We start from the raw sequence: 25,054 nt of genomic DNA, 5'->3' as shown, positions 1-25,054 counted from the left end.
GCGCACCCATTCATACTCTGTCGCACTTTCGAGTACAATACCTGTGTCTTCTCAAATATTAAAAAGTAAATTTAAAAAAGAAACAAAAAAAAATCCGCGCCGGGCTTCGCGGGTTTTTCAAAAATTTAAAATTCGAATTTAGATTTTGTTTCACATCTGTCATTTTAATTGACAGCTATTTTTTTTAATTATATTTTTTTATTGTGTTGTATCCGTAAAGCCCGGCAAGGAGTCTTCTTATAACCTAAAAAGTTTACTCTTTGCATAATAAAGTAGTTGTGCCGCCGGCCATTTTTATGTAATACAAGTAACAGTTGCATAACTATCATTTCGGCCTCATATTTTGGTTGTTGCGATAGTCGGTGGTTTGCCATGGATAACACTGTCCGCTTTCCAACGACAACTGTGTCCTAATTTAAAAATTTAAAAAGTTTGTGTTCTGTGTTCAAAAAGTGAAGTGTGCCAGGAATTGAGCTGTCAAGTGAGTTCTTTTTTTTTAATCTATTTTTATTTCGCTTTGTGAAAGTCTTGTTGTAAAGAGGTTTTTATCCGTTTTTCTTATGTGTTGGCCCAAGTTTAATGTTGCCCAATTTTAACGTAGTATTAGATAATTCGGTTGCGATAGCTTAACCTACTTTTTTTTAAATATCATTCTTCGTTCTTAGATACTTCAATATCTTGTAATAATGCTAATTAGTATGTAAATTCTTTCTTTATGTTTAATTTATACTGTTATAGAATAGATGATTATTTGATGTTACTCAAAAGTGTGATGTCAGTCAAGCAGTAGGTCAGTGGGTAGGTCAGAAATTAGGGCATACATTTTTTTGTTACCGAACCTATTTTTAACGGATTTCTTTTTATAAGTTCCGTCGAAATTTTCGCAGTTTTAAAAAGTGGGTCAGCGTACATTCTTGAGGCTTTTTGACACAGATAACGTATACAAACATACGAAATGGTTTGTTGGTTACAATCTGCAATATATAACGTTGGTCTAAGAGTAAGGGGATTGGCAGAAAGCCAGCGTTCTCTTAGGAAACTCTTATAGTCAGTGTATTTGTGCGTTGATGTCTTTTATATTGGGGTCGTGCGTCACATCTGAACTTATGTTTTTCGCGATTACGAAAAATTTTAATAAGAAATATATAATGTAATATAGTAGTATATAGTAATATAATAGTAGTAAGTAGTATATAGTAATACAGTGCTTAACTTATTTAAATATATTTTAATCTGTAAAATAACTAATGGATAGGTATCGAAAATGAATTATTATATATTTGCTTTTAAATATGACATTTTTCAACCGACTTCAAAAATCGCAGTTAAAATTCTACATTCTGCTACGACTATGACATATTTTTATTGACTAGCAAAACCCATAATTTTATTATAATGGATGTTTTTTTTTATAATGGTAAAGCAAAAAGTCTTAATTTTTTCAGTTAACTGGTTCCTCTAATTAATTGCGAAACTAAGATAATTTAATTCATTAATGAGCGTTTGGAAAAAATATTATTGCAGGCTTGAACTCTGTGAAAATTATAATTAATAACTTCTCTCAGGAACCAAGATGACTGATAACTAGGTTTTTTGTCTTTTTTGTACTATAATTAATTTACTAAAATATAATATTTTTTTTTTTGTACGCTGAATGCTCCGAAACTACTAAACCGATTTGAAAAAAAAATTAAAGACTACATTATCCTTGAGTAGGTAACATAGGCTGTATTCTATCCGGGTACGGGCAGTAGTTCCCACGGGACTCGAGCAAGACCGGGGAAAAGAAAGATATGTACATATACTAACGCCAATCTAACCAATGGGTATCGGGTTGCCCGGGTAACTGGGTTGAGGAGATCAGATAGGCAGTCACCTCCGAGCCTTTTTCCCAACTATGTTGGGGTCGGCTGCCAGTCTAACCGGATTCAGCTGAGTACCAGTGCTTTACAAGGAGCGACTGACCTATCTGACCCCCTCAACCCAGTTACCCGGGCAAATCAATACTCCTTGATTAGCCTGGCGTCAGACTTACTGGCTTCTGACTACCCGTAACGGCTGCCAAAGATGTTCAAAGATAGCCACAAAAAAATCACTGTATATCTTTATGGTAGAAATAAAGGATCAGCATGGCGATCCAACGAGGTAATGCTGCCAGCCTCTTGGGCACGCTCCCAGTTGACAACGATGGGGATTAATTTTTTGACGCGTTTTAGATATCTATAGTGTTTTTTTAATTGTTTTACTAGGATAGTTATTTTTTGTGTTGTAAAAATCAGATACCTATAGTGTTTTTTTTAAATTGTTTTACTTAGATAGTTTTTTTTTGTGTTGTAAATAACTTTGTAAATAAAGTAGGTATATGGCAGAAGGAAAATTATCAATTCATGGTTTAAATTTCAATCACTTAGGAATGCTTTTAAAGTAAAGTGACATTGAAGATTTCCCAATTTCAAACGAATAAAACCTACTTCTTGGCATTGAAACAAGTCTCTTGTTTATTTTAATTATTTACATAAGTATCAGTTAATTTCACAACATTATTGTTTATCTTAACCTCGTATGCATGTTTTTTAGAACGTAAGTTTCTTGGGAAATTACACAATTTCAAGCTTGTTTTTTATCGAGACTTCTTTTTAACCGATTTACGAAAAAGAAGGTTCTCAATTCGGATGTTTGTATTTTGTTCTTATTGTGTGATCTGCTAGCGGTGTAATATCCGAACAAAATAAAGTTTACGTTACTCGGGGACAGTGTAGCTTTCCAACAGTGAAATTATTTTTCAATTTAGTTCAGTAGTTTTTTTTAATAAAATGTAGCCATTTAAACAACTATGTGATCTTCTTATTATCTCTAATCGTGCTAATTTTCGAGTTTGTTGGCTAAGTAGTTTCGAAAATATATATTTTTTTAATTGATTCAATCAAGCAAAACAAATATTACTCTAGTCTAGATCTATACTAATATTATAAAGCTGAAGAGTTTGTTTGTTTGTTTGTTTGTTTGAACGTGCTAATCTCAGGAACTACTGGTCCGATTTGAAAATTTCTTTCTGTGTTAGATAGTCCATTTATTGAGGAAGGCTACTTTTTATCCCGGTACGGGAAGTAGTTCCCACAGGATGCGGGTGAAACCGCTGGCAGAAGCTAGTATCGATTAATTTTACAGTACATATTCACAAAGGTTTTTTGTGTAGCTGAACTGAATTAACATTTTTTTTTATGTAGGTGCGTGTTTTAAGAAATTATTAGGGACAAGACGCAGGAGAAGGCTTTGTTTTATAACATGTTGTGATTAAGCATAAATATAAATTACACATAATTAAATATTGCCAAACATCATGAGGTTACAAAACATAACAATGCCTAAATTAATTGTAATGAAAAAAAAATTGGAGCATTTGTTAGTTTACGCACCAAAAACTATGATGTAACTAACATTTTATCTCAGAACTTAGATGTTTAATAATTTCGGGTTTATCATACACTAGCTGTTACCCTCAGTTTCACCCGCCTTCCGTGGGAACTACTACCCGTATCGGGATAAAATATAGCTTATGTTACTCAGGAAGAGTGTAGCTTTCAAACAGTGAAAGAAGTTTTCAAATCGGTTCAGTAGCTCCTGAGCATTTAGGGCTCAAACAATCAAACCAAAAATGTTTAGTATTTATTATATTAGACTACATAGACTAGCTGCTTTCCGTGGTTTCACCCACATGACGTGAAAATTCACTCAAGTCGCCTGATTAAACGTAACCTTAAGCCTACCTCAATAAATGGGCTATTTAACACTGAAAGCATTTTCCAGTAGTTCCTGAGATTAGCGCGTTCAAGCAAATAAATAAAAGCGTCGGATTTGGATTCATATTGTCTTATGTTCCCACAAAAAATATATAACTACGTCGCTACAAAAATAAATAAAATATATAATTTTTTTTAAATTAAAAAGCACGATCACACTTAATTGGCACTATAGATCTAAATTGATTTATTTAGAGTTTTTTTTTATGACTCCATATTTCACATACCATATCAAGATGGTTAATAGTTACCTTAAAATAATTATCTCACAATTAAGTTTAATCTTAGAATCAAGTGTTTTTATCGTTTACAATCTTTACGGTTTTGCTTTGAGTAAATACATAATATGTAACAATGGTAGGTAATGTTGGAACTACGTATGAGTTATATAAGTTAATTCTTTAATAGTTATACTTATTTTAGAAGGTAGAGCTACCTACGTCTATATGATTAAGCTTTTCCTGTGATTTCACCCTGTCTCATGAAAACTACTTTCCGTATCCGGACAAAATATAGTCTTTATCACACGGCGATAGTGTAGCCTCCCAATAGTGAAAGAATTTTTCAAATCGAAAATTCTTTCGTAGTTCAGAAAATTCTTTCGTAGTTTCGAAAATTCTTTCGTAGTTCAGAAAATTCTTTCGTAGTTCAGAAAATTCTTTCGTAGTTCAGAAAATTCTTTCGTAGTTTCGAAAATTCTTTCGTAGTTCAGAAAATTCTTTCGTAGTTAAGAAAATACTTTAGAAAATTCTGTAGTTTTAGAGTCTGCAAACAATAAAAAAATCTTTATTTTAACCCATATTTAACCCGGCTTGTGGTTAAAGCACCTGCTTGTCAAATATGAGTGTACGATTTCGAATCCAAGTCTGTCAAAGACTAAGTTATAATATGTAAAATATGTCTTGCACACTGATTACTGAGTAAATAAGATGGAAAACTTGAAGAAACATGGATGTTAATGTCTGAAATCTTAACCGTGCGCTGAGCACTGTCACACATATCCTTCTCTGTATGAGAAGAGCCTTACCCTACAATGAGACAATAAAAAGGATGATGATGATGAAATTAGCCCTTTAGCTTCTTGATCTCCGCGAAAATGGACCTTTTTTATTTTTGATTTTTCCCATCAAATGACGGCTCCCGTTGTGGGTGCAGCGTGAGGGAGTGTCAGACTCTTACTGACTAAAACCCACCATGTTCCTTCTTAAGCCCTTTACGTACCAGGGCCGCGGTAACTCTCACGAACAATCCCGAAGCCTAGACCTTGATATTTGAAATTTAAAGATACTATATACATTGGGCAACTTGCTGAACTTTCTACCAATCTCCCAAGGTAGACTAGTGTCGAAATATCGTCTGACTAACGGGTAAAACCCAGGTAATAAGTGTTGGTAAACATTGTCGAGAAAGGTTCAAATTGATCTAAGTGGTAATGTAGGTTGCATGCTTCTTTGAACTATACTCAAACTACAATAGAATTTGTTTCTTTTTAACCGACTTCAAATAAAGGAGGTTGTCAGTTTGTGCGCGATTATCTCATGTTCTCATGGTCTTTTACGTGAATTCAATCGATCTTTTTGGTCGGTTTGAGACCGGCCGTATCGTTGTGTAGATAGATAGATAGATAGATTAATTATTCTTTATTGTATACCAAGAAAATTAACAACACAGGACATCACAATACACAAAGAACAGTACCTACAATTGGCGGTCTTATCGCTAAATAGCGATTTCTTTCAGACAACCCTTAGGATGGAGTTTATCTGTAGAACACAATGAAAAACGGGCAGTTTAGGGTGTACATATATCTAGATTATATATAAGTGATAAATACCAAAGATATGAAAAAATGTTGTAATGTGCGCACTACCATTCATCTCCATACTTATTTATGAGCTACAAACTATCAACCAGTCTAACCAAGGGGTATCGGATTGCCCGGTTAACTGGGTTGAGGAGGTCAGATAGGCAGTCGCTTCTTGTAAAACACTGGTACTCAGCTGCATCCGGTTAGACTGGAAGCCGACCCCAACCCCGAGGATGATGAAACTATCAACCGACTAAAAGTTTGCAACTCGGAGTTTCAAATTAGTCATCAGATATTGAAACCCGCAGTTAATGTATTAGATTGAAGGTTAAGGAAACAACCTTGTTCTTGAATTACCAATAAAATTATATAGTTTAAGAATTAAGTAGTAAAAGCTGTATGAGGATTACACCTACTGAACATGTTGCAAAAAGGTGAGTTCATTGTCAAAACAAAAATGTACTCAGGAAATAACATTGGAAATGGAGTCAGATCCAAAACAGTTGAATGATTCGAATAGATGATGATGTGTACTAGATATTTCTTCTTCTTTCGTGTCGATGACATGTCATATATTGAGCCTACACTGTGTCAGCGCAATATGCCGCCACAGCGAGAGCACGGCCGGATGAGCTCATTAAGTCAAGCAAGTTTCAGATATTTCTTATATCTTACCTTTATCTCACCTTCATACTATACGGACTTGGTTAAACCCATATAAATGTCCATATATATTAGATGATGCATTGAGATCAGTTCAAATTTGGATGCCATCTTCATCAGCCTTTTTATCGTCCCACTGCTGGGCTGCGGCCTCCTCTCACACGGAGAATGAATGAGCGTTAATCACCACTCGCGCTCAAGGTGGATTGACAATTTCAGATATTAAACTCCAGGATTTCTCAAGATGTTTTCCTTTGCCATTACTGACTTAGTGGTTGGTGTCCAAGATATACTGAGAAAGTACTAATAGCTTAGAAAATTATATAGGTACTGACCTGACCTGGAATGGAACCCGAACTCTTACTTAGAATAGTTTTCCAGTCATTAGGGTAGTTAGAAGCCAGTCTTATCATGGGATATCAGTTCAATGGGTTGAGAAGGTCAGATAGGCAGTCGCTCTGATACTTAGCTGCATCCAGTTAGACTGGAAGCCGACCCCAGCATCTTTGGGAAAAGGCTAGGCAGATTATTTATTTATGGACCCAAAGAAAATTTTTATTCTTTCTCACATTTCAAGCTATATTTGAATCAAGTTTTTATCAGTCCTTTTACCCATACAAGTACAACAGACAAACCTAATATTGTCACAAATTTTAACTTAACAAGGCCTACCAATTAATCAAAACTAAAATAAAATACCAACATAAAATATTAATAAAATAAAACAAGGCAACCAACACAACACGCCAAAAATATTCGTATTACTATGCAACGACTCGGAATCGAACGCCGACCCATTTCACTAACCTTGTATGGAGGTACGGAGCCTGCATACTAATGAACTATAGTGGGCTTGTGTAAACTCAGCCTATAGGAGTGTTAAGTGATATTATATGCTAAGTTTTGCCCGCGGTTTCATCCGCCTCCCAAAGGAAATACTTCCCGTAATGGGGTAAAATATAGCCTAAGTTACTTAGGAAGAGTGTAGCTTTCCAGCAGTGAATGAATTTTTCAAATCGGTTCCGTAGTTTTGTAGCCTTTAGGGTACAAACGAAATATGTTTCCTTTTTATAATATGATAAGTGTTAAGTGTGATATTAAATATGAAACCTACATTATATTTACACTATACATTTATTAATATAATAATTTTAGTTTTATTTGTGCGCCAAAGTTCCGAAACTACGGAACCGATTTGGAAAGTTCTTTCACTGTTGGGAAGCTACACTCTTCCCGAGTAACATATGAAGGCTATATATACTTTATATCTGGGTACGGGTAAAACAAATTTTTGCAACCCAACAAAGCTATGACTCGGCGACTGAGACCACTACTGAGCGCTCCCGAGCTTACACATACAAACACTACGTTCACGTACATTCACACACACAACCACAGCCCACCCGCTTTCATGAGATAAAACAATACCAACATTACATTATTAGGTTCAAGTTCACGACATAAGTTATATAACCCGGTTTCACCTGCGCTGTCGCAAGCTTTGATCATCATATCATCATTAGTAGATCATATGCGAGGTTGGGTCGTAATGAGAATTATATTGCAATGTACCAGTGCCTCGTTGGTCTGTCGTTTTCCGATTAACTTAAAAAAACTACTTAAGGGGTTGTCATGAGGCTTTAAGTAATTGATAGAAAGGCTCAAATAGATGTTAAAAAGTAATCTATAACATATAAAATAATGCTCATGTACTAACTAATATCATCCTGCCGAGCCTGCGGGATTTTTCGCGCGAGTAACCGCGGCGCTGGTACATAAAAGGCTTAAGAAGGAACATGGTGGGTTTTACTCAGTAAGAGTCTGACACTCCCTCACGCTGCACCCACAGCGGGAGTCATTTGATAATTTCCCATCAGAAAAATAGTGGTACAAATATCATAAATAATTCTGTCTGTGTGTGAGGCTTCCACGCCAAAAGTAATTTACCGATTTAAATAAAAAAAATACTTAGACAGTCTAGCTCCTGAAAAAGGAAGTAGACTAGGTACTTTTTACCAGGTTGGGGAAAGTGAATCTCCTAGGATGTGGTTTCATTTGCTTGCACCCTTAAGGCTCCGAAACTGATAAACCTACATGAAAAATTCTTTCACTGTTGAAATTTACAATATTCCTGAATGACATAGGCTATATTTTATCCCGGTACGGGCTACTGCCCGTTTTCACGGGATGCGAGTGAATCCACAGGACGCGGGTGAAACCGCGGCGTACTACTAGATGCTATATATTTAAAGACGCGATGTTCTATGCTAAAACTTCCGCAAATCTTAGCTCCCATGTTACTACGGATTTCCCTTACATAATAATATGAAGTAAGTCGCTCACTGTTATTGAGAAATAACTGTAACCTTAAGGTGAGGTTCCACCGGTGTTCACTGTGTGCTCGCTCTAGCAAATACAAACAAAATGTGTGCGAACATTTCAAAAAAGTCCGCAAAGTACATCATTAATTTTGGTTCAAACATGAAAACTAACTATATTTACAAACCTAAAATTACTACAAATTACTAAAATTCTGCAATATTTTTCTTTAGGTCCAAAATGATAAGTGCCTAAATCTATATCTTCTTCTTCTATAATATAAAAATGAAATCCGCTTTCCGTTGTCACGACATAACATGAAAACGGCTTGAGCGATTTGGCTGAAAATTAGAGGAGACGTAACCTAGACCTGGGAGAACGTTTTAGGTTAGTTTTTGTCACCATCCGGCTACGGGACGCAGGTGAAACCGCGGGCGAAAGCTAGTATAAAATAAAAGTGTTGTACGCATTCTGATAGTTTGCTCGAGTCTCTTAATATGCACCTAAAAAATCCGACACTCGACTGGATAGGAAGCCAGCTCACGCATAAGCCAAGTCAAACGCCCTTTTTACATGCATTATTGTCTAGGCTTGCCAAGGCTTGCCAAACGTGTAAAAGTGCCTTTACATATTTTTTGTTCACAAGCAAACGTTCGCGCGAACAGTCTTGGTGGATTCTAGCCATTAAGTTACTATATAAACGCGAAAGCAACCGTCTGTCAGATTGTTTGTCACGCTCCGCAAAGTTTTGAGCAAAATAATCGATTTTGGTGCGAAGATAATTTTTATTCGATTACATGATTTATTTCGTAGAATAATTTTGTTTTGTTTTGGGTTTATTCGATCAAGGTCAATTTTACTGAGTAAAAGAAATTACAGTTTATATGCGTAGATAGATTATATACACGATAGACATACCATAATAACTCTAACCTAACTCTCTAACCAGGGGGTATTGGGTTGTCCGGGTAACTGGGTTGAGGAGGTCAGGCAGGGCAGTCGCTTCTAGTAAAGCACTGGTACTCAGCTGAATCCGGTTAGGCTGGAAGCCGACCCCAACATAGTCGGGAAAAAGGCTCGGATGATGATGATGACATGATGACACATACCATACATGTAAATAAAGACAGGACCACAAGGAAAATGGGTCCTGTAACTGGGGTACCGAGGGTCTGCTAAAATAACCGCATCAGGAATTTTTCTCCCGGATGAAAAGTAGATATGATATGATATGATATGTTATGATACATAGACCATACATACATATCCAGGTTGGCAATAAGTTATTCCTTATCCAAGCGCACGAAGTAGTTCCCTCGGGGCACGAGTGAAACCACGGATCAAAGCTATGTGTACTACTGTCTCTACATAACTCGACTCTGCAAATCGCTTAAATAGCAATATTAATGAATTCATACCTGAACGTGTTTTTTTCTTAATTTTACAAAAATGTCTACTAAGCATTGTTGTGTTAGGTATTTACTAAATAATATCAGTTGTTATGTGAAGTTTAAAGTGTAGTGAATACTTATGTGATTTATTTAAAAAATTATGATTATAGAGCGGAAGTGTTTATTGGAACGTGCTAATCTCAGGAAATAGGTACTTGCCTGAACTATTTTTTAATATATTTTTTTGGATAAATTCATTATTTTTAAACATTTTAATATTCTTAAGTCTTATATGTGAATGTTTAAAGTTAAGAAAAGTGTGCAAGTGTATTCAATTGAAATAAGATGGTTTGGTGACTACCTACATAAGTTTGTGCTTACGTTTACTCTTACAGTGGGGTCAAGGTCAGTTTATTTTGTTTCCAACAACTTTTACTTTAAGACTACATGTTCCCCTCGTTTTACTCGTCAGTTATCAGCCTTTTTAGTGTCTCACTGTTGGGGGGCATACCTCCTCTCGCAAATAGAAAGAGTGATTATATTATTAATCACATAATTATTATTAATTAATTACTGAATGCGGGAATAGGCTGGGCAGCTGATGATGTTTGCACCCCAACCGCTGCAAAACCACAGAACCAATTTAAAAAAATATTTCACTGCTGGAAAGCTACACTCTTCCCGAGTAACATAGGCTATATTTTATCCCGGTACGGGCTGTAGTGTCCACGGGACGCGGGTCACAACATCTAGTTAGTTAATACACTTACGAAGTCAGGTTAGTATAGTATTTTACAAAGTAAAACTCTTAATTCATTGATAATAAACACACAACCAACTAATTTATGCCCATTTCAAAGAACACCGGTTTTGTTACTATACTATTTCATTGACAATAGTTCATAAAAACTGGTTGAATATCAAGCTGTAGTGTATTGGGGTCGGCAGAGTGTGACGACCCCTTTTAGTCATAAGTTTGGCAAATCTTTTTTTTTTGTGGTGTTGTGTAGGTAAGTTTTAGAAGGTTCATTTGTTATTGTAACTGTTTTTATTGTATAGCATATAGCCACTAACACTGAAAGATTTATTATTTTAGATAATAATGCGTTTCAACAAAATAGATACACATAAACTCATCAGGTTTATAATATTAATAGGATTAATTTAATGACCAAGTTCACTGAAAACCTAATTCCGAAGTGTACTTTATAAAATTGAACGTTTTTTTTTCTTTCATAGTAAGCAGTTGTTTTAAGGAAACTGACGTTTATGTTGTTGGTGAACTTAGAACTAAGTAGAAGATCCGAGTGAACCTTCTATATATTTATGTTAGGGCTGTGTTGTCAAAAATTCTGAAGTAATATTTGAACAATATATGATTATGTGCATGTGTTATGTAGTAATTAAGCAAAGAGTTGTTTTCAATCAGTCACGTTTTAGAAATCATTGAAATGAAATTATTACAATGTCAGTATTGTTTTTGATAGTGCTAGGGCATTGAAGCAATTGAATCGCTTCAAAAATTCTTTCACGGTTCGAAAGCTACACTATCCCCGAGTAACATAGGCTATATATTATTCTGGTACGAGAAGAAGTTACCCCGGGAAGAAGGAATATTTGTTTATATTATTAAACTTCTATTTCGATATCATTTACACAACAATTGACCCTCTATGTTAAGTGCATTATTACAGTTAATCATATAGAAACTTATTATCTATAAATAAATAATATATTAGGCCTTTCAGCATATTTAAACAGTCAAAAATCTAGCCCAAAACATGTAGAAACGCGAAAAACAAACGACATTCTATAACCCAGCCGTGATAACGCAACCTGACCAAGACAGTTCAGTTAAATATTTGAACTGATTATATAACTGTGTTACGTAAGGTAACTTTGAGGGTTAGTGGGTCCCCGATGAGTTTATATTACGTGTGCCGAATGCCAGTGGCTTGATAGGAATTCTTGGCTATTGCAAATGTGTTATGATGGCGAGTGATAGCGAGTGACATTGGAGATTTTTGGCGTGTTTTTTTTTATTTGGAGTGGGGAGATTAGGTTTATTTAAGTATTTTAAGTATTACCTAGTCTACTTTTATGATGGTAATTATGAAGTTACATTACATTAAAAAAAAAATGACGATGATTGTTTTGGCCTAATCTATAATATTATAAGATCCAATTATTAAGACTTCGCTATCGGTTTGTCTGTCCGTCTGTTACCAGAATGTAGGTATCTCTGTATCTCAAGAACTTTAGAAATTGTACAGTTTAAATTTTCGAGATAATGTAGGTATTATATATTATATAGGATCTATAGGAAAAAAATACCTAAATATTTTAGGGGCCTTCCATACAAAAATCGTAAATGTTTTATGTGTTTTATAGTCAATGTACGAAACCTTCAATGCGCGAGTTCGACTCGCACTCAGCCGGTATTTTTCATCACACATACCTGTACCTTTTACTAATTTTCTTATTCAAATTAATCTAATAAACAATTTGCTCTTTTGTTACAGAAAAAATGCAATAAAAAAGCCGCGAAACAACCAAAATCCAAGATGGCTACCCCCCAGCTGATTTCTGTCAGTGACGTCATAAGTGATAATTTGAAGAACGAAGAAATAAACTATTGTTCTAAATGCATAGACAATGTGGACGAAAATATGAACAATACTAATGAGAATTTGACAGAAGTACAAAAGTTTTATAATGGGAAGAATATTTTGATTACTGGTGCCACAGGTAAGAATTAAAAAGTATATCCTATTTATATACTCATCATCTTCCGAGCCTTTTCCTAACTATGTTGGGGTCGGCTTCCAGTCAAACCAGATGCGGCTGAGTACCAGTGCTTTAGCAAAGAGCGACTGCCTATCTGACCTCCTCAACCCAGTTACCCGGGCAATGCAATACCCCTTGGTTAGACTGGTGTCAGACTTACTGGCTTCTGACTACCCGTAACGACTGCCAAGGATGTTTAATGACAGCCGGGACTTACAGTTCGCACGGGTCGATCGATCTTATGGTTAACAATGCCATTATTTTCAAATAAAATCACCAATCAATCAAGACCAAACTTTGTCAGATTGGTTCTGATTTTACAAAGAACCCGAACGCATTTAGTTCTAGTAACTGATCACGCCTACCGTACGTTGCTTGGACCTACAAGAAGGCGCCTGACCTACCTTCCTTATGGCATCTCCGCTATTTTTCCTTCCAAGTTGTCACGCCACTTCTTCCCAGCAAAAACACATAGGAAGTGGTGAAGGGCGGGCGTTTTGGGGACTGTCTTTTGTTTTTGACGTTCGAAAAGTTCTGATATATCAGCCTAATTTGAATAAACCATTTCGAGTTTGTAATGAAGCCAATATTGCTATTCTCAGGCTTTCTTGGCAAGATCCTGGTGGAGAAGCTTCTCCGATGCTGTCCAGGGGTGGAGAACTTGTATCTTCTGGTGCGACAGAAGAGAGGAAAGGATATTTACACGAGAATGGAAGAAATCTTTGATGACCCCGTAAGTACCCATTTTTTTGCATTTTCATGTATTAGGTATGTACCTAGTAGTATTTTTTATGTGCTAACCGTTTCGTCCCAAAGGAACTATATTTTAGAAAGTAATATAGCTTTTATATACATACATAAGTAGGTACCTATACACATCTACATTCTTACATACTTTATCAAATATAAAATAATATAAAGAACAGTTTTTCGAGAGCTTTCATGACATGAAGTCTGCTTTAATTAAGTACCCAAAAAGGAAATCCTTTTACTCTAAAATTGCCCATAATAATTGATTGATTGCCCTATAAAAACAACACGACTACCTATCTATCGAAGGTCAAATTTCCAAAAGTACACTGACTTTGACCTTTGACCTTTGAATGCTGATGACCTAGGCATTGAAGATGCACTCCTTTTAGGTACTTAAGTTAATTGACTTTTTAAAGTTATTTATTATACTTTTCACCTTCATCTGAAGATGATATATCCATTTTGGACAAATGATGAGTACTTTATAGCTTTTTGTGTTAATTTTGAAGGTATTTCCTTATTGTTAATTTGGGTAGATTATAATGGTTGTATATGGCACGATAACCTATGTGGTATGTGAAATTTCAAGGTTCATATTTTACCAAAGAGAAATCCAGAAGTCTTTAATACATTTTTTTTAACATGCTTATATTAGCTTCACTTGTAACTACGTATGGAAGAAAATCTTGGAATCTTAATTTGACCCACTTCCCGGTCTTCGATTAGGATGCAATTTTGAACACTCTGAGTTCTGATGACAATACATGACTAGCGTGTTTTTTTAATTTTTAAACAATTTTTTCTTGCCTATTGTAATGTGAGACGTAATCCTATCATAAACGAAAATAATATATCTAACTCATTTTGCATGACTTTTTATACCGTTGACTCTCCGAAATTCTTTCAACTCTTCATCTCTTAAAACCTTTTAAAATCAAATCTTACGGATTTAAACAAAGACATCACAAATTACATTGAGGTAGGTAATGTAGGTAGGCATATAGTTACCGCTCAGGTTACAAACAAACACACAAGTATGTCAAGGCATATGTCAGGAATTGGCACTTACAATATTTGTCCAACGACACAGAATCTTAGGGTGCATCTACACGGTGCAAGTAGCTTGCGCATGTTGAGGCACATGCGCAGGTTACATGCATTTTAAATACGTGCGGGTCCAGCAACTCGCGCATGTACCAAAGCAAAATACCACTTATAAATTATCATACGCGTATGTTAACTTGCTCCAGCTACGTGCACCATGTAGACGCACCCTTATTGCAAATATGCATATTCATTTGACAGGCTCTAGTAGTCGCCAAGCGCGACTGCAGTGCACAAGGTCTCGGGTTCAAGTCCCGGGTCGAGCCGAAACCACTTGTGGGTTTAAGAAACTTCCACAGTCTGGAAGTTGGTGATTAATACACCAGTGCATCGGAGAGCACGTTAATATCGGTCATGTGCCTAATCTCTCTCCGGTGGTGTCGGATTGTCGTCCCATCGCGCTATGAGAGTGAAGGAATAGAGAGTTCACTTGTGTCTGCGCATATGCTTGTGCACTGTAATATGTCCTGCGCAGCTGGCTGAACTCTTTGTACGAGAAAAGCCGCCGTTTCAGACATCTTCCTTGGACGCCATTAGTAATAACTTCTCCTTGAAAATTCCAGGTGTTCAGCCGACTAAAGGATGAGGTGCCTAAGTTCCGTCACAAGGTGGTGGTGGTGCCTGCTGACTGCGAGGCAGCTGGGCTTGGTCTGACCCTCACTGATAGACAGATGCTTACTGAGAAGGTAAGAACAGATTTGATGAATCCTTACATCATTTTCAAAAATGTTAACATGTAGTTTCTACAGAAATTATCCCTCATACAGCAGTGTAGGCATGACACATCTGTAATTTAATTAAGTCAACATCCCAGGAGGATGATCTATGATCTATGATGATCCCTTATCCCAATTTTATTTATGATCGGCGCAGCATGTTTTCTTCACATCACAGGTCATCTCACAAGTAACATAATTTGTAGCCATATATTATGGACTTTGTCATAATCCATCCATCGTTTCTTTGGCCATCACCTTCTGCTATATAATTTAAGTAAGTAGGTTATTTGATCAGGAATCTGTTTGAAAAGGTTATTATCTTTCTAAGTAACTTTCCATCTACCTGATTTGCCGGGCCTTTTTCATAGTACATACATGTATTTCGTATCACTGCCTATATAACATCCACAACTTAATACGATTACCTACTATTGCTTACTTTTCCCAAATATATAAGTAAGATTTTCTCAGATGACTTAGACCGAAACTTTTCCTTAAAGTTTTCCATTTTTAACCACCGATGCGTCTATTTCGATGTGTCTGTCCATGGCACCGCAGCTCTGAACCGAGTTGGATGGTTATTTTTTTATTACATAGCTGCAGTGTGATTCTATAAGACTTCACTCTAAACTTCGCATCTGAATCCGCCGTGAGTTACTACACTAGCGCTACTCTTTCGAGCGTGTTTGCGAGTTGAACTAAATTAAACTCGAGATTCTGACAGATAAAGTATGAGATGACTTTTAGAACGTTTTGAACCGAATGTGAAGTGAGAGTGAATAGCGAAGTGAAATGCGAGTTGTTGTCTGAATTTTATAGAATCGACGTACTGGAATTCCAGCGGCATTTCTTATTTAAACATGACTTTTTGTTTAGAAATATGTATTTCATATTAGCTATTTTACTATATGTTTCATTGGTGTTTTCAGGTGAACATAATATTCCACTCGGCAGCCACGGTGAAGTTTGACGAGCATCTCCGAGCGGCGCTGCTGACGAACGTGAAGGCGCCCCTACATCTACTCCGGCTGGCTAGGGACATGAAGAAATTAGACGTAAGTTACTTTAAAAGCTTAGAAATTAAAGTCTATGTTTGGTATTTTATGTGATGCGCCAATTATTTGTTCTTATTTATCTAAGTTTCACCCGTGTCCTGAACGAACTTCTTTATACAATCGGGTAAAAAGTAGTTTTACCTAAATGTTATTCCGATGTTTATGCCAGGTATAGTTATCGGCACGGATACTGAGCCCTGACCTTCACCTGCGCAGAAGCGATTTATTGGTTTATTGCCTTATGTGTACAGTGCGCAAAGCGATCCCAACTCTTCCGCCGAGAGCTCAATATCCGTGCCGGTAACTATATACAGATTACTGCCTACTTTCATCAAAATTAGTGAAGTCGGAAACTATTGGTCCGAATTGATTTTTGTTTTTCGGAGTCATGTAGCTCACTTATAGATCAAGACTATAAGCTACTTTTTATCCAGATGCGTAAAGTAGTTCTTACGGGACGAATCCCTTAACATCTAACTTTTCCTTATGCAGAGATGGGACCAATTCTCCATCCAAAAAATTATACCTACTCCTGTAACATTTCCAATCATTCAAATTAAAACCTTATTCCCCAGGTACTAATGCACATATCGACGGCATACTCCAACTCTCATCTCCCAGAGATTGAGGAGCGGTACTATCCTTGCGAAGCTGACTGCGAACAACTCCATCAGATGATTGACAAAATGTCTGATAATGAGATTAATAAGATTTTGCCTAAGTGAGTACAAATTAATTATTATTAAGAGCTCCTTGTAAAGCACTGGTACTCAGCTACATCCGGTTAGACTGGAAGCCAACCCCAACATATTTGGGAAAGAGGCTCGGAGGATGATGGAAGAGCAACATGAAAAACAATTTGGCATTATTCTAAATCCAATATGGCCTACCATCCAAGATGGCGGAGTAATTATTTTTAATGCACTTCTACAATATGGTGTCAATTCAATTTAAGCCCTAGCCAGAGATAACAAAAAGAATATAAATCAGTTCATATATTGATAATCGCTGCTGTAACCACTGCTTATTAGCGAATGGTTCTTCAAAACCACGAGGGTAGTAATATAGTAGCAACTAATGGTAACAATTAGGTGGCAATTTCTATATATTTCGAGGGAATATATGTACAATAGCGATTTTATTGATGGACACTCAACTTTAGGAAGGCAAATTTATGTGAAGAGGCCTGTTATTTAACGAATTTTTTTCATGTTTTTCAGGATACTAGGACCGTGGCCCAACACATACACTTTCACAAAAGCTTTAGCTGAAAAGGAACTGCGGGAGAATGCGGGAGGCATGCCTATAGGTATATTTAGACCGGCTATAGGTAAGAATACATTCAAATTGTCTTATTTTAAAATTTATTACCTTATATTTGGCGGGAAATCATCAAATGTTCTTCCCGCTGTGGGTGCAGCGCGAGGGAGTGTCAGACTCTTACTGACAAAAACCCACCATGTTTCTTCTGGAGGCCACAGTGTACCAGAGCCGCTGTAAACGCGCGAACAATTCCGCAGCAGATTTCCTTTAAAAAAGGAAAAAAATAACTTTTCTCTCCATCCGTCTGACACCAGGTTGACATAATGTATTTCTGTCGCCACGTCGAATACGGAAAGTGCATGTAAAATAATATACATATTTTAGGCTACCATGAAAATAAACGTCCTTGTTTAGCCGTTTTACAGCAGGAACGTTTCGTTTGGTTTGCCGCGTATTTGATTAAAATCGGAAGTGTGTACGAAAGTGCATTTTTTTTATTTATATACACTACCTTCAATATCAAGTTGTCCTCTAATATGGCTTAGAAAATAATATTAGGAGGTATTTTAATTAATTTGAATGCTTTCAGTAATATCAACAGCAAAAGAACCTTTAAAAGGTTGGCTAGATAATATGTATGGACCCACCGGAGTTGCCGTCGGCAGTGGTAAGTTTATTTTGTATTTTTTGACCCTGGGCAATATAAAACATGGATATCAATGATTAATTATGATTCTCTGCCAAAACCACAGGACTATAGAGTCTCGGATTTTGGAACGCCAAACTTGAGGCCGTCACATCTTTTTTCTTCTTTTAAGGAACACTTTTACCTTAGTTATCCTAATTAGACCCCTTATATAGTCACTTATGTACCCGCTTATAGACACATATTATCCCCGTTATGTACTCCATATATGAATAGCAATGTATTTAGTCAACTTTGTATGAAAAATATAAATAAGTATTCTTTTGTGACGATTAAAAAGTTTGTAAAAAAGGACCATGAGACAAATTGGGCTCATTGTCCAACAGAGTTATAGCATATGCCGTTGTGAAGGTTTTTGTTTGTACTAAAATTGTTACTATGGGTACTACCTTCAATTCCATGGCAAAAAAAAGATATGCACCTAAATAGGTTTTGTAGAAAAAGACGATTGTTAGGAGTCGTAGTGCGCTTAATTCGCAGGATTTATATTATTAACCCACTTCTTAAAAAGGAGGAGGTTCTCAATTCGTCAAGATCTTTTTTTTTGTATGTTCACCGATTACTCGAAGACTCCTAGACCGATTTGGCTATTAAGAGGAAGGAAATAGTCAAGACATGTTCGTGCACGTTCATATTACGTATACATTCTGGTTAACAGAAACGAAATGTGTCGAGATGCCATCGCTCAGTATTACTGCTCGTGTCTAATAGGTAGACGCACAGTAGGAAGTGCTCATATCATTTCAATAATATGATATCTAGGGTTTGGCAGGCACACACAATTTAATCCACCGGCAGGATATTTAGATGACATTATTATTGATATTGATTGAAATGTTAACAAAAATATTTTTAACTGATAGCAGCTGTTTTTTTTTTTTTTAATGTATACATTAAACCTGGAATTAAAACTAGTTAAAGGCGTTCAATAACAAAACCTACAATGCCATAACAGCACAACTTTTTGCAGAATATTAGTTTATTTATGGTCGGAGAAAAATATTTATAGCAAAATAACCCCATGGATTCTTCGCAAAAATGAGTTTAAATCTTTATATTTAGTGCTTTACAAGTATATTCAAAGTGGTCTCATCTCTGTTGGTGGGTGAGCCCAGGCTTCATACATTTTTGCCCATGGTCCTTTGTAGGAATATGTGTGTATATGTATGTATATGAACTTTTCTAAACAAACTTTTTGTCCACAGCCACAGGTATACTCAGAACGCTACAATGTGACGAGATGGTGTCAGCAGACATAGTGCCGGTAGACTCAGTGGTCAACTGTCTCATGGTAGCCGCCTGCAGTGTGCACCACTCTTATAAACAAAGGTTTGTTTCTTTACTTCTTCTTATCGAGTGAGCTGCAGGTTTAATCACCTAGCAAGCCCTGGTGTCTGAGTTTACTCAATTCCGCCTGACGGCCTCTGACGTGGGTATGTAACAACGACTGCTACTGAGTAGCATTCGGGGACGCCGGCGCCACGTACCCTTCCAGGATCCGGGCTGCTTTGTGAAAGTTTCTAAAACCCACAAATCGTCAAAAGGTCAAGCCACTAAATCTAGATTCCTCATTCATACACACAAAGATATCCCATGTACACATGTTCAGCAATTCTCTGGGCCCCGATTCTCCTAATTTTACTTAAGCGTCATACGATTCACGTTCGACTCGATTCGACTGAGATCCGTAGCGTATGTGGCATTCCGCTATTTTTTCTTTGAAATAAATGTTTTTATCCTTTTCTGTCATTCAATAATGAATAATTTTGTCTGCAAATGATTTACGATTGCAAAATGATTGTACAGCAAACTACCGTATAGACCAAAATCACCAAAATAGCAGACCAATCGCACACCAATCAAATGTCAATCGAATACGATTGGTCTTTTATTAGTAGCAGAATGCCCGATATGGTTAAGAGGACGAATTGGAATTTTTGGCGCCAAGGATGTCAATTTTTCTCAGTAAATACAAAACGGATCTAAATACAACTTGGTTACCTGAAAGTTCATGATATAAACCTTATTTTGTTAGTTGTAGAAACATGATTAGGTAACTTTTATAACAGAGAAAAATATATCAAACATACCTCTTTTTAAAAAGAGATTCACATATTATGGGCAAACGGGACCGATTAAAGCCTCTTAACTTTTTTAGTAGTTGAGTATATACATACTCTTTAAAATTGTAGTAGGATTTTTTATCAAATTATCATTTCTAAATAATAAAATTACAAAACCATTTTGTCGCTTACGACTTTTAGTTATAAGCTAGCGCGCGTATTGTTATCCTCGCCCCGCTCAGACGCTCCGACCCCTTTTGGCGCCTTAGATGCGCGTGCCGGTTATGGAATTATTGTTGACCACTTCCTCGCCTTAAAACTGCTATTGCGATCATATTGCAATTCGATTTCTATTCGATTTTGACAATATTAACTTAGGAGAATCGGGCCCCTGTACTTACTTAATTTTTACCTCGTTTACGTAAATTGTCTTTGATTTCGCGCCATTTCGCGTGCTTGTGACGCATATTTTTCTCCTACTTTGTTCTTTTTTTTATTACCGTGTTTTCTGTGTATATTTACTTGTTCTGTTTTGTGTGCTATATGAGTCACAAACGCGAGTAAATGGTTTGACTTTGATTCCAGTTCACCGCCGCTAGAGCCTCCGATCTTCAACTACGTGAGTTCAGTGGAGAACCGGATCACTTGGGGAGAGTTCATGTTGCAGAATATGGCCTGGATACATTACTATCCGTTCTCTGAAGCTGTGTGGTGAGTGGGATTTTATTTCAAAGTAGCTTACAACAGCCGTTGTGGTGCCATACCACAAACCATACGGCACCTTCTATGCTGCCCACTATGCCCCGACAGCTGCATAGTGGATGACCTTTATAACGCTACTGACAATGCCGTATGCGTAGCGAAATATTGGGCCTCCAAAATTTAAGTTGCCATCGACTCGCCAAGAAGGAGAAGAACAGCCGTTTTACTCGCTAGTGAGAGTAATATCACAGATTACTTAATTGTTATTAGATACGTGTACTGGTAATGTCTTGCAGTCCGTTAAAATGGAGTCTGTCTTCATCTTCAGAGTGCAGATGGCAGCACATGAAGCTACTCCAATCTGTACAATTTTCTCATTCATTCATTCTACATTAAATCTTATACTTTAGAGTTAAAGTTGAAAATCTATTAAAGAGAGACAGATTTTAGTGATTTTATGGGGTGGCATCTAAACCCCGGAAATCATATGCAAAACGTTACAATCGGTTTAGTCGTTAACGTGTAAAAGAGCAACAAACACACCAATTTTTACGTTTATAATATTAGCGACATAATTTTGATTCTTGAAATAGCCTTGCCACCCTCTTGAAGCTTGCAGATTTTTCAGAAATTCTTATATTCAGCGTTAAATAATATCTATGTATTTATTATAATTCCAGGTTCATATCACTGCGGTTAACGAAATCGGCGTTAATGAACAAAATCTACGTGCTGTTCCTGCATTTGATACCGGCGGCGCTCGTCGACGGACTAGCTGTTTGTTTAGGAAGAAAACCAAAGTAAGTCATTGTGAAAATAGTTTAGGTTTTAACTTGCCTCTAGAATTCAAAATCAATCATCATCACCATAAGCTTTTTTATTGCCCCGTACTGGGCATAGGCCTCCTCACACAGAGAAGGATTGAGCGTTAATCTGTGCAGGTAGGTAATCCAGTATGAAAAATAAGTTTGATAAATAGGCTATATATAGGCAAGTTAAATAATGGACCGTTTTATCATTTTCACCACGTCTCTAGCTAGGGTACTTACTGCACCCGGATAAAAAATACCCTATGTTTTATTCAGGGTGACCAGCTTCCTATTTTTTTTATTTAGATTTCATTTACATTATGGCTCACCCGTTTTAGCATGAAGAAATAACTTAGGTAAGCTTTCCCTCCAGAATCACTCCAATTGGAGAAAATAACACAAAAATCTGTATTTTAGGTACATTTTGAGTTTTTTGCGAACATTATAGACAGACGCTGGGAGGACTTTGTTTTATGATTTGTAATGATGTAAGTCCTTTTGTAAGACACTTGTGAGGCTGATAAAAAACCCTACTTTATAATCATGTAAAAATTAGACAAACGACTGTCTCTAACTAACAAAACTCTTCTTACCCAGGATGTTGAAAGTGTACCGTAAAATACACAAGTTCTCGTCAGTTCTGTCATACTTCTGCACGAGAGAGATCAAGTTCTGCAACAGTCGGACGCGGGAGCTTTGGGAGAAGACTTCTGATGCTGATAAGCAGGTAACAATGTTATTTCTCTTCTTCGACAGAAATACTGGTATTCAACAGGCTTTCGGTAACATTTTGAGGCTTCAAAAGAAAAGTGGAGCCCGTGATTTAATCGTCAAGCTGCAAGATTACTTTGAGTGGGAGCGGCAAAATTGCGGTACGAACCTGGTACCTGTCGGCAAAATAGGCTATTTCTTGTCAAATAATAGGTATGCCGTACGTTACTTACTTCGGTGATGTTACCAACTGACTAAAGTCCTTTCTATACAGGGGTACCGAAAGCTATTTCACGATTTAAAGTTACTTGACGTCGACTGTAGATAACTGAACTTTAGAATGAGTTACATACCTTTGTGTTTTGAATGTACTTTAACGATTTAGATCTAGACTAACTATTGTAATACGGTTTCCGTTAGAAAGTTTTGCTATGTAATGTTCTCCTTTCATTTAAAGCAAAGCTGACCTTGACCTTCATTTGTTTCAAAGAACTTATTTAGGACATGCACTTAGAAAGGTCATTTCTGATACATTACAATTGGTTATACATACATTACAAAAATACATCGTTAGATGTATTTTTTCTATTTCAAGAATTTTAGATGCATACATTAGATAGATTCCACAAAAACTGAAAGATGATTAAGTATGCGTGGGCCCGAGTCCAATAAAAGCAGGTTTTTGCACACAAATGTTGCAATAACGCAAACATTTTCTCAATTGCTCGTACGCAATTAGCTACTGTAGCAGACGAGAATAAACATTTGGAGTGCTTCAGTACCTACCGTACACCCCTTGAATTTCGCCTTTATGCGGTAGGTACCTACACGAGATCAACCCAGATCATGTATATGTTTTCCCTGCGTTTCCCAGATATACCCCTTCAGTATGAGCGAGATGAACTGGGAGGAGTACTTCCAGCACTACCTGGGCGGCATCAGACGGTTCCTGTTCAAGGAGAGCGATGACACACTACCACAGGCCAGGATTAAGTGGAAAAGGTAAGAAAAGTGAGGTTTCGGAGATGGGTTTGATATTGGCAAAGAACTCGTTCTTTGCCAATATCAAACCCATAGGACCAATAGTAGTACCAGGACCATAGGACCAATAGTGGTACCCATAGGACCAGGAGTAATATCAACCCACGAGAGGAGGGAGAGAGTGGCGAGGAACGCTTTTAACCGACTTTAAAAAAGAAGGTTCTCTATTTGACCTGTACAGTTATATGTTTTCAGCATGGTATTTGTCAGACTTATGAGAAGGCTTTAGGTTTATAGCCTATATTATTGAAGTCTGTTTTATTTTTTGATTGGAATTTATAAAACTAGGTATTTATTTAAAGCGTTATTTTCATATGTTGTAAATAGCCCATTTGTCGAGGTAGTCGATTAGGCTTCTTTACCCGAAAGTGAGAAATAGTTCTCTCGGGATGCGGCTGAAACCGCTGGTCAACGCTAGTAATAAAATTTCAAAAATACTCGTACATATTAAATTATTTTTTCAATTTTATTCTTGTGTTCCTTGTGTAGGTACATAAAATGTTAAAATAAATAAATATTTTTGCCACATATATTTTTTTGCGCCATTGATAAGCTACAATATGTTAATGAATATACTTATAAACAATTTTTCTCTTTCCAGGTTATACTATCTTCATCAGATAGCAAGATTTATTTTCTTCATCCTGGCAGTCTACTGTCTATGGTGGATTTTATCGTTAATATGGTGATTTTAATAATAAATGTACAGTTAGGAAAAATATTATTTTTATCGAACACACGAGCACTGTAAATAAAAGACCACGAACTGTTTTGATATTAATTTTCCGGTAATTGGGGAAAGAAAAAGAATTTTGTTCTAAAATATGGCATGAAGTTTTCATTTGTAATATATTATTGTCTATGACAGCCACCATTTGTTTTTTTCTTTAAAAAGCTGTAACAAAACGTGGTCACCGACAATTTTTTGAAAATTTGGTCCCACTTGCAAAACCAAAATCATTGTAAAATAAATAAAATACAAATAAATCTGATAGGAACTTAAATAATTACGTTAGGTACAAACCGAATGTTACCAAAACCTAATTATTATTATTTTAATATAAGACTATGATTAAATGCTGTAAATTACGTTTTATATAAGTTTATACCTAAGTTATTTTTAAGTTATACTTATTCAATTCGGTGCTACTTACATACTTATTGACACTACAACTTGAAAAGGTTGTCAAATTTAGAAAGATCTATCGAAAATCTTGTAAAAAATGATCAAAAGAAGTAATTGTATAATATATCGATAGTGTAATATGTAAGTGAATATTGTAATTATTATATTATATCCAAAAATAAATACTTTGTACAAGAATTCTTGCATTTTCATTGATTTGTTTCAAAAAATATAC

The 25,054-nt window shown here is 36.2% G+C and overlaps 1 protein-coding gene across 4 annotated transcripts; it reads left to right on the top strand.

Moving 5' to 3' along the window:
* Nucleotides 1-25,017, top strand: LOC110382217 (fatty acyl-CoA reductase wat). 4 transcript variants are annotated; one of them, XM_064042588.1, is made up of 15 exons: nucleotides 8-65; nucleotides 274-481; nucleotides 12,503-12,728; nucleotides 13,370-13,500; nucleotides 15,188-15,310; nucleotides 16,273-16,398; nucleotides 16,974-17,119; nucleotides 17,619-17,728; nucleotides 18,251-18,328; nucleotides 19,573-19,696; nucleotides 21,016-21,141; nucleotides 21,813-21,932; nucleotides 22,539-22,668; nucleotides 23,527-23,654; nucleotides 24,295-25,017. In XM_064042588.1, the coding sequence occupies exons 3-15, from the start codon at nucleotides 12,545-12,547 to the stop codon at nucleotides 24,380-24,382; spliced, it is 1,614 nt and encodes a 537-aa protein (XP_063898658.1). In that variant the 5' UTR covers nucleotides 8-65; nucleotides 274-481; nucleotides 12,503-12,544; the 3' UTR covers nucleotides 24,383-25,017. The 4 variants fall into 4 exon arrangements, with proteins under 4 accessions (XP_063898656.1, XP_063898658.1, XP_063898657.1 ...); XM_064042587.1 differs by having other exon boundaries at nucleotides 13-65; nucleotides 253-481; XM_064042589.1 differs by having other exon boundaries at nucleotides 22-65; nucleotides 360-481.
* Nucleotides 25,018-25,054: the final 37 nt, after the last annotated feature.

The sequence above is a fragment of the Helicoverpa armigera genome, chromosome 29, assembly GCF_030705265.1.
Source record: "Helicoverpa armigera isolate CAAS_96S chromosome 29, ASM3070526v1, whole genome shotgun sequence".
Classification (NCBI taxonomy): Eukaryota; Metazoa; Arthropoda; class Insecta; order Lepidoptera; family Noctuidae; genus Helicoverpa; species Helicoverpa armigera.
Note: the sequence above shows the minus strand (reverse complement) of the source record. Positions and strands in the feature narration are given on the sequence as shown.

Excerpts from the sequence above, each read along its gene's own strand:
- LOC110382217 (XM_064042586.1), top strand. The coding sequence starts at position 12,545 with ATGGCTACCCCCCAGCTGATTTCTGTCAGTGACGTCATAAGTGATAAT. Across the intron at positions 15,311-16,272 it reads GACAGATGCTTACTGAGAAG|GTGAACATAATATTCCACTC; the intron begins GTAAGAACAGAT and ends TGGTGTTTTCAG. Across the intron at positions 16,399-16,973 it reads GGGACATGAAGAAATTAGAC|GTACTAATGCACATATCGAC; the intron begins GTAAGTTACTTT and ends CTTATTCCCCAG.